This window comes from Eschrichtius robustus, chromosome 11 (genome assembly GCF_028021215.1).
Source record: "Eschrichtius robustus isolate mEscRob2 chromosome 11, mEscRob2.pri, whole genome shotgun sequence".
Taxonomy (NCBI): domain Eukaryota; kingdom Metazoa; phylum Chordata; class Mammalia; order Artiodactyla; family Eschrichtiidae; genus Eschrichtius; species Eschrichtius robustus.
This window is the reverse complement of record NC_090834.1, coordinates 59,206,915-59,222,229: the sequence shown is the minus strand read 5'-3', so window position 1 is coordinate 59,222,229 and position 15,315 is coordinate 59,206,915. Positions and strand designations below refer to the sequence as shown.

At 41.5% G+C, this 15,315-nt stretch overlaps 1 protein-coding gene and 1 long non-coding RNA gene across 3 annotated transcripts in view; both read left to right on the top strand.

The window, feature by feature from the left end:
* The first annotated feature begins 16 nt into the window (after positions 1-16).
* LOC137772528 (uncharacterized) overlaps positions 17-15,315 on the top strand; it is a 49,866-nt gene continuing 34,567 nt past the window's right edge. For both annotated transcript variants that reach the window (XR_011075491.1, XR_011075492.1), the window contains exon 1: positions 17-91. This is a non-coding gene — a long non-coding RNA (uncharacterized lncRNA). The remainder of the gene's footprint in view (positions 92-15,315) is intronic.
* GVQW3 (GVQW motif containing 3) lies at positions 174-1,453 on the top strand. The gene has a single exon (XM_068556489.1). It carries the CDS (start codon positions 528-530, stop codon positions 1,086-1,088), a length of 561 nt encoding a protein of 186 aa, XP_068412590.1. The 5' UTR covers positions 174-527; the 3' UTR covers positions 1,089-1,453.

Genomic DNA, 15,315 nt, shown 5'->3' with positions numbered 1-15,315 from the left:
CCTGCGCACGGCCTACCCCGAGAGTGGAGGGAATGGCGCGTGCGGGCGTGTCTCCCCGGACTCTAGAACGTCGGATCCCGGGGCAGGTCCGGTAGGTTTGGCGTGCGCGGGTTTCTGCAGATCTGGGGCGAGCTTGCACGTTACATCACCGGTGCATCGCTTCTTGCTTGCTTAAATTAACACCACATAGGCTTTTATTGCGGAAATCGCCATAGACTCTTAAGGGCCGCGGAACGGGACGGCCTTCGTAACTGGTTTGCACACCCCCAGCAGATCTCCGTGCCGCGGAGTTGGACGCAGACGTGGGTTGTAAGAGCTTTCATTTCCCCCAGCTTTGCAGCTACTCTTTGGCCCCGTTAGCTTCTAGATTGGAAGCCGAGGGGCTGAAACTCAGAAAAGCAATTACTCTTCCCTGATGAGGCAAGAATAGCGACATGATTCCACCTGCAGCCCTATAGAGATTGGTCCCTCTGTCTTCCCCTCACAGTCGTGGCCTTTTAACGTTCCTGTGTTATTTGAGTGCCAAAATGAGTGACCGATATCTAGAACAAAGGATTAGTATCAAATTCTGCGTGAAATTGAACAAGTCTGCAAGTGAAACCCACCATCTTTTAAAAGAAGCTTATGGGAATGAAGTCATGTCAAGGGCCAGAGTTTTCGACTGGCACAAAAGGTTTAAAGAAGGGCGGGAAGACATTCGAGATGATGCCCGAAGTGGTCGTCCAGTCACCCACCGGACGGATGAAAATATCCAGAAGGTCAAGGACTTGGTTTGTTCGAATAGGCAGTTAACTGTGAGGATGATGGCTGAAGAGTTAAATTTAGATAAAGAAACCGTTAGGCTCATTCTGAAAGAAAACTTGAATATGAGGAAGGTATCTGCAAAAGTTATATCGGGTATTTTGAAGGATGAGCCTCAACCTCGAAAACTTGACTTTCGGTCTGATCATTCAAAGGAAACTAGGAAAAATAGCTCATGTGTGAGGGAAAAAGTAACAAGTTCTGAACCATCGAGTCATCTCCAGGGCGAAGCTGGTGGGGAAATGCCTCTGCCTGTATCCCATCCCAAAATCCATCCTTCCAGCTAGCTGCTGCAGACTTCATCTTCAACGAGCCTTCCCAGCAGGGCGGCTCAGGCACCGTGGTGAAAGGAATCTGGGGTAGCTGAACCCAAACTAGAAAGCTGCCTCACGGTGGTTAGGCACCTTCATTTGCTGCTCATCTATTTTCAGCTTCTTTACGACTCCTCTCTACATGTCATGGCCCTGCTACTTACTCTTTGCTGGACTCTTGGGCCATCTTCCTTGCTGTTCTCCACAACTTTGAAGAACTATTGGCTGTTGACTTCTGGTACTTGCTTGTGCTTGATTTTTCTTTTTTCTTTTTTTTTTTTTCCTTAAGTTTTTTCTTCACTGTCCAGACCTTAGCTTGTTGTGGCTGTCCTCTTCCTTTGTTCTCAGTATTCTGCCTCAGGGGATCATACGAATGAAAAGTGGGAGCAGGACCTCTTGGAGTCTCTCTCTCTGTGCCCAGGGAGGCATACTCTGCTGGGAGGACCCCAAAAGAAGGCCTACAGTTCCAGCCTGCTTCACAGTCAGGGCCTGAGGTATGGTACAGAAGGCAGTGGCATACTGACATACTGAGCAACGCTAAGGGCCGATCCCTCCCAAATGACTCAGTGGGAGCCCCTCAGAACTCAGGGGTTGGCCACCCATCCTGACCTTCTCACAGACCTACCCCTCACAGAAGTCCTGGGTTTGTTTCATTCTAGTCTTGTGCTTTGGAACCCCGCCCCCCCTCATTTGGGTGTATCCCCTCTGATGGAGGAGGAGGATCTGGTCCTGGAAAGTAGAAACCAGGGCACTCAGGTCCAGGCTGTGATATGTGAGGAGGAAGACAAGGTGACACTCTAGACCTTGAATTAAGGGAGTCTGCTGCCTACGTGCTGATTCCCACACAGCAGCCTGTTTTTAGTAACTAATATCAAACTTGTCAGGTGTTTTTTTTGAGCACCTGCAGTGTTTAGAACGCTGCTGAGCATTGACAGTGTGACATTATGAAATAAGATCACCAAGGGCTGGGTGGACTCCATGGATAAGGTGGTTCCTGGGCTGGATCCGTAAGGAAGGATGAGACAAGGAGGCTAGGAAATTAGAGCCTGCTTCCCAGGCAGGTGGAACAGCATGAGGCTCCGAACCTCCATCAGTAGGAAAATGAGGGCACTGTTGGCTGAAATAGCAAAGTCCAAAGAGGAAGATAATGGTGTTATACAGAAGATAAATAATTTGGGATGATTTGCTTCCTCCCTCCGCCCCCAACTCTATGCTAGTAGTTTATAAATTGCTTCCCCCGAGTCTGTGGATAGGTTTATAATAGCCTACTTATTTGATTATCTAATTTTCTCATCAAACCCTCAAAAAAGCAGTCCTTCCTAGTTTAGACTCCTTTATCTCTTTCTGGCTCTCTGCCAGGGTTTATGGAATGGAACTTTTCCCAATTGGGTTCCAAGTAATACCACATAGACTGGAAACATCTCAGAACGCCTGGTGGAGGAGTGTGTGTGTGTGTGTGTGTGTGTGTTGGGTGGGGGGAATGATTAGCAACAGCATTTCACAGGATTGGCCAATGTCTATGTTTTAACCCAAGGATTTTTACATTCCTATTATTTAACTGGTAAGTTAGTAAACAGTATTGGTTGATAGTAGAGGCCTAACATTTATTCAACACAGCTGTTTTTAGTTCTTTTCACTATCACCTTCAAAAAATAACATGTTTCCCACTAATACCTGTCAGCTTTGAGGCACTCTGAAACTTAGACCTTATCTCACAAATAAAAGATATTGTTCAGGAAAGTTCTCAAACCAAGCAACAGCTCACAAACGTCTGCCTACTTAGCAATTTCTAGACATTCCATCTCAGGATCATTACATCTTCCTGCATCGGATAAGGCCCTGGGCTCCCCATGAGGCCTTTGCAACAGGGACAATGCACTTCTGGAAGAAAGCCGCCACAGCTGGCAACTTGGTGACTGAACCAATATTAATCCTTGCTCAGCCCAGGGGGTAATTGTTGCAGAATTGTATGCCCCTATGCCCAGGCCAGGTTCCCACAACAGTACCTACAGGCATTATTTCCAATCTGTGATAACACAGAGGTCCTGAGAGAACTTATTTCTAGATTTATTCCTGTCCTGTAAACAGGGCTGGAGTGACCGTGCCAAAGATGCTGGACCAAGACCATGTTGGAGAGTAGGGTACTGGAAGCCATGTTGTCCCAGACAGGGTTTGGACACAAAGCAACCAGAAGCAGGTAATCAGGAGGGTGAATTCAAATTGTTACAAGTAGCTGTAATGAAAAGGGCTTAACTTATTACCTTAGATCATGTCCTGGGCGGTAGTCAGGTTGAACTGCACTACCTGAACCCATTGCCCATTTGCAAGGCTTCTCAGAAAATATTCAATAAGATGATAATAAACCCTAGGAAGCCTCAAGTTTGGAGGGAAGTAAAAATATTCATGCAGAGCAAACCATTCACACATGGCTGCTCAGAATCTCTACACACCAGTTTAGAGCATAATCTCAAAAGAGTGTCCTCAGACAAGAGAGTTCTCATGTAACAGTACCCCTTATGTGTCCACCCGCCAAATCTGTTTTATTTCTGACATGAATTTTTCCCGGCCTGCACCTTGCTGCCTAGGCCTCTTGAGAATTTTGATCCTGTAATCTCAGGGTTCCACCCATCATGCCCTAGGCCCTTGTCCTTGACTTTTCTCAGATATCGCTCAGTTTATTCTCCAGTTTGCTCTTGCTCTTCTGTTTCCCTGGGCTTTGTTTTCTGATTCTGGACCGCACCCTCCAATAGCTGCTTTTGGCCACTTTGGTGTGCTGTCCTTGAATTCCCCTTTTGGTCATGGTTTTCCACTCAACTGCAACTTTTCTCTCTTCTGATTTTTATATTCCTCTTCCACGTCCCCACTTCAGCCCTATAGTCTTTTGTTTTTTTTGTTTTTTGGGGTTTTTTTTGGCAGTGCCACGCAGCTTGTGGGATCTTAGTTCCCCAACTAGGGACTGAACCCGGGCCTTCAGCAGTGAGAGCACAGAGCCCTAACCACTGGACCGCCAGGGAATTCCCAGCCCTATAGTCTTGAGTAAAGAAATTGCTCCATCCCTGGCCCCAGATTGCCTTCATATATAAGGGGCACACTGGGAAGGAACAAAAAAGCTCCCTCTCACCCTTAGTCACCAGGGGTTCCACTCCCCAGAGGCAACCAGTATTACCAGTTTCTTGAGGCAATTTGGTTACCTCTAGTACTCAGGAGTTATGAAAGTTTTTCAGAGATATAATATGAAAATCGCACTCTCCCAGCAACTCTATTTTCCCTGGCAGGAGAAGCTCCATCTAACCATAAGAGATGAAGCCTGGCTCTCTGTAGGATGTCAGGAAGAGAGCTGGCCATCTGCAAACCTTGACCATAATTCTCAAGCTAAACACACAGTCAAGGAATCTCTCTGGGTCTCAGGCTGACCTTCCCCTTCCCCATTCTGGTTCAAAATCCACATGGAATGGTATACACTACAGCTGGAAGTCTGGGAGGAATAAACACTTTCCAGGGCAGATCATTCCATCCTTGAGTTTATCCAGTCCGTTCTCCACCCATCATCCCACCTTCCACCTGTCCCACTGGTAATGATCAAAAACAGAAAGAATAAAATATTCACCAATCTTTGATTTCGAAAAACGTGGGTAGTTCTGCAGTCTTCTGAATTCTGCCCCTGGCTCTGAGTTCTCACTGAAATGTTATTGTTTGGGAAGAATGTGTACCTGGGGCCTGCTTTCCAGAGTCTTCCCTTCAGATCCATTTCTTAGAGTTCAGACTTTGGAGATGCCCGGATAAATCTGGGTGCTAAATGACTTGAGGATATCTAGTACAGGAATGGGGTACTATTGGGAACTGTCACTGTATCACATGTACTGATCAGCCAGCCTGCCATTTACAGACCTCATTGCCAGCAAGTCTCACTAGGCTCCTTGGGATTGGTCACCAGGGTCCTATGTGGCTCAATAAGAGTCTTCTTTGCTGCTGGGATTGTGTATGTAACCCTGCGTTCTCCAACTCCTTCTTAGTTGGATCAGACCCCTCAGATTCTGCCAGGCTTTTACATCCTATTTGAGGCAGCACTCATATTTATCTTCTCTAGTCTCTGTCTTATCAGATCCTTGCAAATACTGTCCCAGTTGCATCACCCTTCTCCCAGTATTAATATCCAGAAACAAAAAATCTGTAGTGGGAAACTTTAGTACTTCTTAGGTCCCACTTGGATTTAGTGAAGAGGTCAGCAAACTTCTTCTGTAAAGGAAATGTCTTAGGCTGTGTGGGCCATACAGTGGCTAGTGTAATTTCTCAACATTTTAATGCAAAACCAGACATAGCTAATATGGAAACAGATCAGCATGGCTATGTCCTAATAAGACTTCATTTATGGATACGGGGATTTAAATTTCATATAGTTTTCGCATGTCACAAAATATTTTTTTCAAACCACTGAGAATATTTTAAAAATTCTTAGCTTGCAGTTCATAGAAAAACAGATGGTGGGCCAGATTTGGTCCATGGACCATAGTTTTCTGACCCCTCGTCTAATGTATATAAAATGTGTATATAAAAATGACAGGTGATTGATCCATCGGTAACATTGTTAATGCCAAACTGATCTGGCAATGTCTGACAATTTACTACTATAGAAATTGTGGAATATTGAAGGTAGTCTTTATGGTGCCAGGAGCGTGAACTAGAGCTGAATGATTGACTGTATTACCTTGACCGTATTTTGATTCACAAAATAAGTTTTGTGCTGTTCTCGGCTAAAAATTATAATACACAAACTACTACCTATATTTTGCCCTTGTAATATTTCCAGAAAAAATTGGCAATACTGAAAATGGTGCCAAGTTATAACCAGTGATAACAGAATGAACTGAAGGTAATTCCAAAATTGCCTTGACCATGAGCAGCATTTGGATAAGTTTGTTATCACCTATGAAAGTGACTAATATGGAGGTGACAAAACTCATTGCATTATATTTTTTTGCATGCTTGTAAAAAAATTATATATATATATTGGCAACTGGTACCAAGCTATGTTCTTTTAGATATGTTTACTTGTTTTTCTCCTAAAGAGTGCCATATTGTGTCACCTTCATTTAAACTGATTTTCCAAAGTTGAAATAGAATCTCAGGATTGAAAAGACCTTTGCAAGGGTGTTTAATCCAGCCAGTCATGTTTCCTTTGAATCCAGGAGTGGCTAAATCCTACAGCTGCTGAAAAACTGCATCTGAAAGGAGATTCTGTGTTAATTCAGCAAATTTTTATCGAGTGGCTCTATGTGCCAGGCAGTGTCCTATGTGCTGGGGTACAGCAACAGACAAAGCAGACACAAGCCTTAGATTTGACAGTCTGAAATCTAATTATATTGCTGTTCACTCTTGTAAAACTTCTGTTCCATGTGCTCACACTAACTCATTGTTAATTGCATACCTGGAAAAAGGTTTGACCTTTGCCACAGGCCTCTCTGCTGTGGTCATGATGCCTCTCCAGCTGCATTAATAATTTAAGGACTGTATGTTCCACTTAAATTTTATTATCCTTTAGACCAATCTATATTGGTAGAAAAACACGCTGGCAATGTTGGAAGTGTAAATTGGCAGCAGCTTTCTGAAAAGCAATTTGGCAGTATGTATCAGGAGCCTTAAAAATGTTTATAACTTCTGATCCTCTAATTTTACTTCTGGGAATCTGTCCTAAAGAAATAGTCTGAAATGTGGGCAAAGTTTATGTTTTAACAATCCAGAAGTCCAACAGTAGAAAATTGGTTAAGTAAATTACACTATGACGATACTATAGACTAGTATGCAGTCATTATAATTAATGTTTGTGAAGTGTTAAAACAGCATGGCAAAATACTTACAAGTGAAAAGAGTGACATACAAAATTATATACATAAATCCAAAAATATTTTTCTAAAATATTAATACTTCTATTATCAGAATAAAACAATAGCACCAAAAGTTGGCAATGGAGAGAATGGGGCCAAACCATTAGTCTGGTCCAGGAACAATTAACTGGCTGGGTCCACATGGAGACTGTATGATACTATTGTATTGGTAGCAGGAGTGGAACAGAAGGGAAAGGGGCCTTCCCCAAAGGAGAAGTGGATCAGAATCCCTACAGAAATCCCAAGTGATATGAGAAGACACCACAAATGGCATGTTCCTGTTATGTGGTCCTAGGGAGGTAAATGAGCACATATGGATCAAGTATATTCTGACAAATGGAAAGGATTTGAAGCACTCTCCTGGGTAAAATTAACCTTATTCTTGCATTCTCTCATACAAAATGAATATTCTTGACATGGGTTTTATTACAACTGATTCTCTGAAGAATCCTTGAGCTTCCCATATAATTTCTTTAGGATAGGAATGGCTTTCGATGTGCGGAGTCTACCTCCTCCCATGCTGGGACACTCAACACGGATGTACATGGGAGTATTTGATATTCCACACTGAGAATACCACATGAATATCAATAGTCATCTTAATGATGTAACTTAGGAAACTTGAAAGTTTGCAAATGTTTTTGTTGGTGTCCAGAATTACTGTGCTTTTATTTATATCTGAAGAGTAATCATTCACAGGATTTTCAGGTATGAAATGATGTAGATAATTCCTGTCCATCCATAGATGAAATTGTTGTTCTGTTGGGGAAATGTGTCTTCCATTGTTACTTTAGCAAAATGTTTATCATTAAAATGCCAAATATATCTCCTCGGTGAAATTTCAGATTTTCAAATGAGTACCCAAAGTAAATACATGTTTTATAGGCATCTAGGTTACAGATTTGTCAAGCTGGAAAAGTTCTTCAAGGTCTAAGTCTCTTGGTCTATAGAAAGAACAAAGGAGAGAGACTGGGGTTTTAGTCCTGCTCCTTAACAAGCCATGGGACTTTGGGCAGTTCATTTGCACCACTGGAGCACTTCAGGTTACTCATCCATAAAAGGAGAATAATAAAACCTGGAGATGTTCACTTTGTTCATTCAACAAATATTTATTGATTGTTTATATGTATATAAAATGTATGTATTGTATGTATGTATATATATGTATGTATGTATGTATTGTATATATGTATATATATAAATGTATGTATGTGTATATATATATATATACATATATATAAATGTATGTATGTATTGTATATATGTATATATATACATATATTGTTTATATGTATCTGACCCTGTTCTAGACACTGAGGATACAGCAGTGAACAAGACAAAAAAAATGTTTCTTCTTATAAGCTTACATTTAAGTGGGGGAAACAGACAAGAAAAAAGATAAATGAGTGAAAATACAGTATGTTAGATAGTGATTGTTAGATGTGAGGCTTACATTAAAATACTGTATATGGGGTGCCCAGCACAATATCTGGCATGTAGTAAGTACTCAATAGAGAGTAATTTCCTTTGCTTCTTCAGTCTTCCTAACAGTTCCTGATTAGTCTACAGCATGGTAGTAATCAGTGAAAGGCCTGACCCATTGCCTTCTACCTCTTGCGAGTTAATATGGCCTAAACCTATTTTGCTTAAGAAGACAAAAGAATGCTTACAGATGTGTTTTATACTTCCTGTATGGCAGATTAATCAAGGTGGTGCCTAAACACTGTTGATAAATGACCTTTTCTGAAGCCAGTTGGCAGGGGTCCTTGCTTGGAGCTAGATGGCATTTGTCCACAAAGACAAATGCATTGTTTCTTCGCTGTTTAAGCAAAATGGACTAGGAAACTGTACTGGCTGTTTCTCTTAAAGAAAAGATGTGTGACCTTTGTTCTGTTCCAAAGATCGGAGAACTGGACAAAATTTACATTATTTATGGGAAACCAGGGCATTGACTAAAAGCCTGGAAAAAGGGGGTTTAATACTTGTGGTTTCTATATATTTTTGCCCATTGTGGAAAATTTGGGAAGTTCAGAAATGTTTAAAGAAGCAGCCAAAAGTTCACCCCTAGGATTCAGTTATTTCACCAGACCCATCTCTCTGCCTCAGCTTTCTCCTTCAGAAACATCCAGTGAATAGTCATTTACTGAATTCCTTCTTTAGGCCTGGGCCTGTACTAGGCACAGAGGGTATAGCCCTTGCCCTTAGGCAGTACCGGCCTTGTGGGGGTAGGGAAAGGGCCGGAGGCGGAGAGACCACTGAGAATGGGCTCCTATCTTAGACTGTCAGTCTCTCCCAGAGGACAGCTCTAAGGAACAAGCTTTTGTAAAGAATTTGGAACAAAAGTTGTTATCATCACAGTTAGGGTGATTGTGGGAATGAGAAAGTGGAGTATAAAGAGGCAAAACACACAAAGCATTGGTAACTGGCCTGCTGGCCTTGCCATCCCCAGCTCCTCTTATGTAAAAGGGCCCTCAGTTCTGTCCTGCAGTATCACCTTTCAGAAGAAACTAGACATTAGGCCGTGGGCCAGTACCCCTGTATCTTGCTTTAAGAATCTAATAAGTGAAAATTCAGAATTACAACCCAGATTAGATGAGGAAATTGGCCCAGGGAGATTGAGTGAATTTTCTTGAATCACACATCTAGTTGGTGGCAGAGCCAGGATAATAATGAAGGACCTTGAATTTCTCTCAGTCCAGTGAGGTTTTTTCCATTACTCCATTGGTAATAATTTCCTTTACTAAAGTATGCATTCTTAAGATAACTTTAAAATAATGGTCACCCTTGCATTTGATAAATATGATTTACCAACAGCTGATTTACATGCAGTTTGGGGGGAACATATTTATGACAGAGAAGGTGGTGCAAAGGTTTTTCCAAGTTTTCCTGGGGTGTCCAGGTCCCCTGGTCCTTCTCCCGGACTGTGTATTCACAAGTAAATGTTGGAATTCTGTCATTCATTTTTTCCAGATGTTCTTCCCAAGTAGTGTGTTATGTTTTGTGTTTTTAATATTTCTCATCGGGACTTCCCTGGTGGCACAGTGGTTAAGAATCCGCCTGCCAGTGCAGGGGACACGGGTTCGAGCCCTGGTCCGGGAAGATCCCACATGCCACGGAGCAACTAAGCCCGTGCGGCACAACTACTGAGCCTGCGTGCTGCAACTACTGAAGCCAGTGCACCTAGAGGCCGTGCTCTGTAACAAGAGAAGCCACCGCAATGAGAAGCCCACGCACCAAAACAAAGAGTAGCCCCCCCGCTCGCCGCAACTAGAGAAAGCCCGTGCACAGCAACGAAGACCCAATGCAGCCAAAATAAATAAATAAATTTATTTTAAAAAAAAATTCTCATATATATTTTTAAAAATCTGGGCACATAAATCCTAATAAAGTTCTCAACTATCTCTTCTATCCTGTCTCAAATTTCCGGGTGTGTTTATATTTATGACACAGTGTCTGAAGGCATGAACGATATCACATCGTTAGGGCTTATATTCCTAAACCCTAGACTTGCGTTTCTAGATGTTCTGAAAATTCTTTACACTTCACTTGTAAATGCCACTATACTATGCCATGACATTTCCAGAGTAACATATATTTCAAACAGGAAAACAGAGGAAGCCCAAAGAAAAGGGAAGTAGGTTTCAAATATAAATACAAAAAAAAAAAATCATTAAAAAATAGTAGAACACATAAGATGGGGAGGAGTATAAATTCTAGTTTCACGTCCCCTGAGAACAGAATGTCCTGCAGACCCACTTTAGGGACTGGCAGTTTCCACTACCAACAAAGTGGCCCAATCTTGGAATCACACTTCCTTTGACTCTCACATCCAGTCAAGTCCAGGTCATTCCCCTAACATGTCTTAGCGTCACCTACTGCAGCCAGACAGGGTGGTCACCCACCTCTCACGTCACTGTCCTGAAGTCCACCCTCTGTGCTGCTGCACACGTGCTATTTAGTTTGGAGTTTGCTGAAAACCAGAGGCTTTTTGATGCCAGCTTTTTGAGCCTGCTCAAGTCACACCCGCTGTCTCGAATCCATCCTTGCTGCCATCCACCTGGAAAACTACTCCGCACTCAAGCCTCAGCCTTACCATTGCTGTTCTCTACCCCTCCCTCACTTCTGTAGGGCAAAGCGGTCCCCACAGTGTACAATGCCCATTCTTAAGTGAAGGAAACCCTAACACTTAATTGAACTTAATTGTCTGCAGAATGTTTTTCCTCCCCTACCAACCTAGGAACTCAAAAGCCAAGACCACATCTGATTTCTCTGTATTGCCTGCATCCAGAATAAAGCTTGCCTGGAGCTGTTCAATAAATGTTTGATAGATAAATGAAAGAATAGACTTATGGAAATTGCTTCTTTAAATTTCTGATTAAACTCACCATTTTATCCATTTTAAAGTGTACATTTCAGTGGCATTTAGCACATTCACAGTGTTGTGCAATCATCACGGCTATCTAGTTCCAGAACACTCCAAAAGGAAACGTTGTATCCATTGAACAGTAACTCCCCATTCACCCCCTTTCCCCTAGCCCCTGGCAACCACTAATCAACTTCCTGTCTCTGTGGATTGGCCTATTCTGGACATTTCAAATAAATGGAATCATGCAATATGTGACCTCTGTGTCTGGCTTCTTTCACTTAGCATAATGTTTTCAAGATTCATCCATGTTGTAGCGTGCATCAGAACTTCATTACGTTTTAGGGCTGAGTAATAGGCTGTTGTATTGATATACCACTTCTTGTTTATCTGTTGATGTTTAAATGTCTGATGGATATTTAGGGTGTTTCCACCTTTTGACTCTTATGAGTGGTGCTGCTATGAACACGTGTGTACAAGTTTTTGTTTAAACACCTGTTTTTTTGGTTTTTTCCTAATAAATTGATTTATTTATTTTTAACTGCCTTGGGTCTTCATTGCTACATGCGGGCTTTCTCTAGTTGCAACAAGTGGGGGCTACTCTTCATTGCGGTGCGCGGGCTTCTCATTGCCGTGGCTTCTTTTGTTGTGGAGCATGGGCTCTAGGCGCGGGCTCAGTAGTTGTGGCGCATGGGCTTAGTTGCTCCGCAACATGTGGGATCTTCCTGGACCAGGGCTGGAACCCGTGTCCCCTGCGTTGGCAGGTGGATTCATAACCACTGCGCCACCAGAGAAGTCCCTAAACATCTGTTTTTAATTTTCCTGAGTACATATCTAGGAATGGAATTGCTGGGTAATGTGGTATTATATGTTTAACTTATTGAGGAACCACCAGACTATTTTCCACAACTGCACCATTTTACATTCCCACCAACAATGTACGAGGTGAGGGATTCAATTTTTCCACATTCTCTCCAACACTTTTCATTTCTTACTATATCCATCCTAATGAGTGTGAAGTGGTATCTCGTGGTTTTGATTCACATGTCCCTAATAACTAATGATGCTGAGCATCTTTTCATGTATTTTTTGGCCCTTGTGTGTATCTTCTTTGGAGAAATGTCAGTTCAAGTCTTTTGCCCATTCTATTTGGGTCACTTGTCTTTTTTAATTTATTATTTTATTTATTTTTGTCTGTGTCAGTTCTTTGTTGCTGTGCGTGGGCTTTCTCTAGTTGCGGCGAGCTGGGCTACTCTTGAATGCAGTGCCTAGTCTTCTCATTGCAGTGGCTTCTCTTGTTGTGGAGCACAGGCTCTAGGTGCGCCAGCTTCAGTAGTTGTGGCATGTGGGCTCACTAGTTGTGGCTCATGGGCTCTAGAGCACAGGCTCGGTAGTTGTGGCACACGGGCTTAGTTGCTCCGTGGCATGTGGGATCTTCCCGGACCAGGGCTCAAACCCGTGTCCCCTGCATTGGCAGGCAGATTCTTAACCACTGCGCCACCAGGGAAGTCCTGGGTCATTTGTCTTTTTGTTGTTGAGTTGTAAGAGTTCTTTATATATTCTGGATACTAAACCCTGATCAGATACATCCTTTACAAATATTTTCTGCCATTTTGTGGATTGTATTTTTACTTTTTCTTTTTTAAAAAAAAAACTTTTTAATTTTATTTTTTGGCTAACCTGCACGGCTTGTGGGATCTTAGTTCCCCAACCAGGGATCAAACCAGTGCTCCCTGCAGTGGAAGTGCAGAGTCCTAACAACTGGACTGCCAGGGAATTCCCATGGATTGTTTTTTTTACTTTCTTGATAGTGTCCTTTGATGCACAAAAGTTTTTTATTTTGATGAAGTCTGATTTTTCTATTTTTTCCCTTGGTTGCTTGTGCTAAGAAACCATTGCAAAAAACAAAGTCATGGAGATTTCTCCTTATCTTCTCTCCCAAGAGTTTTATAGTTTCAGCTCTTATATTTAGGTCTTCGATCCATTTTGAGTTTGTGTTGTATATAGTGTGAGGTAAGTGCCCACCTTCATTCTTTTGCATGTGGATAGCCAGCTGTCCTTGCACCATTTGTTGAAGACTATTCTTTCCCCATTTTCACATTTGTTTTTGAAAGATATTTTCAAATTATAAGTTAACAATTTTTTTTTTTTTTTTCTTTCTGTATCTTAAAGATTTTGCTTCACTATCTTCTGGGTTACATTGTTTTTGATGAAAAGTCTGCTGTAATTCTTATCTTTGTTCCCCTGTATGTACTGTTTCCTCTCATGCTGCTCTTAAGACTTTTTCTTTGTCACTGACGTTGGCAATTTTATTAAGATATGACCTGGTATAGTTTTCTTCTTGTTTCTTTTGCTTGGGGTTCACTGGGATTCTTGAATTTGTGGTCCTAAAGTTTTCATCATTTTTGGAAAATTTATGGCTGTTATTTCTTCAAAAGAATTTTTTTGCCTCTACTTCCTTTAAGGTCTTCAATTACATGTATGTTAGGCCACTTGAAGTTGTTCCTTAACTCAATGATGCTCTATTCAATTTTTTTGGTCTTTTTTTCCTCTTGTTGTGTCTTTTTTTGGAATTAATTAATTAATTAATTATCTTTGGCTGTGTTGGGTCTTCATTGCTGCTCCCGGGCTTTCTCTAGTTGCAGCAAGTGGAGGCTACTCTTCATTGCGGTGCGCGGGCTTCTCATTGCAGTGGCTTCTCGTTGCGGAGCACGGGCTCTAGGCAAGTGGGCTTCAGTAGTTGTGGCACGCGGGCTCTAGAGCGCAGGCTCAGTAGTTGTGGCCTACAGGCTCAGTTGCTCCGTGGTATGTGGGATCTTCCTGGACCAGGGATGGAACCCGTGTCACCTGCATTGGCAGGCAGATTCTTAACCACTGCTCCACCAGGGAAGTCCATCTTGTTGTGTCTTTTTGTGTAGTTTTTATTGCTGTGTCTCCAAATTACTAATCCTTTCTTCTGAAATATCTAATCTATTTTTATCCCATTTTATGTATTTTTTATCTCAAACATTGTAGTTTCTATCCCTAGAACTTTGATTTGGGTTTTTTAAAGTAGCTTTTGAATTTTGGAATAATTTTAGATTCATAGAAAATTTTCAAAGTATTCCATATGCTTCTCATCCAGTTTCAGTTTCTTCTAATGTTATTTTCTTACATTACCATAGTACACTTATCAAAACTGATATCAACATTGGTACATTAATAGTAACTAAACTTCATATTTTATTCAGATTTCAACAGTTTTCCATTAATGTCTTTTTTTTCTGTTCCAGGAACCAGTTAAAGATATCACATTTCACTTAGTTGTTATGTCTCCTGTTCTCTTCTGACCCATTACAGTTTCTAACTCTTTTCTTGTTTTTAATGACTTTGAAAGTTTTGAAGAGTACTGGTCATGTATTTTATAGAATATCCTTAATTTGGGTTTGTCTGATGTTTTCCTCATGATTAGACTGGGGTTATGGGTTTGGGGAAAGAATAACATAGAGGTGAAGGGTCCTTATTACATCAAATTAGAGGGCACATGATATCCACACAACATCATTGGTGATGTTATCTTTAAACACTTGGTTAAGGTAGTTTTGCTAGATTTTCCTACTGTAAAGTGACTATTCTTCCCTTTCCATACTCTGTTCTTTAGAAGCAAATCACTAAGTTCAGGCCACACTCAAGGAGAGGGGAGTGATTAAGTTCTACCTCCTATGGAGGGGAGTATCTGCATATATTATTCAGAATTCTCCTATATGGAATAGTTGTCTTTTCTCCCCAATTTATTTGTTAATATCAGTTTGGACTCATGTATATTTATTTAATATTTTGGATTATAATCCAATACTATGTTATTTATTTTATTGGTCAAATTGTTCCAGCTTTGGCCATTGGATGCCCTTTCAGGTTGATTTCTGTGTCTCTTTGACATGCTCCATCCTTTCGTTTTCTGAACACTTCCTTACTTTCT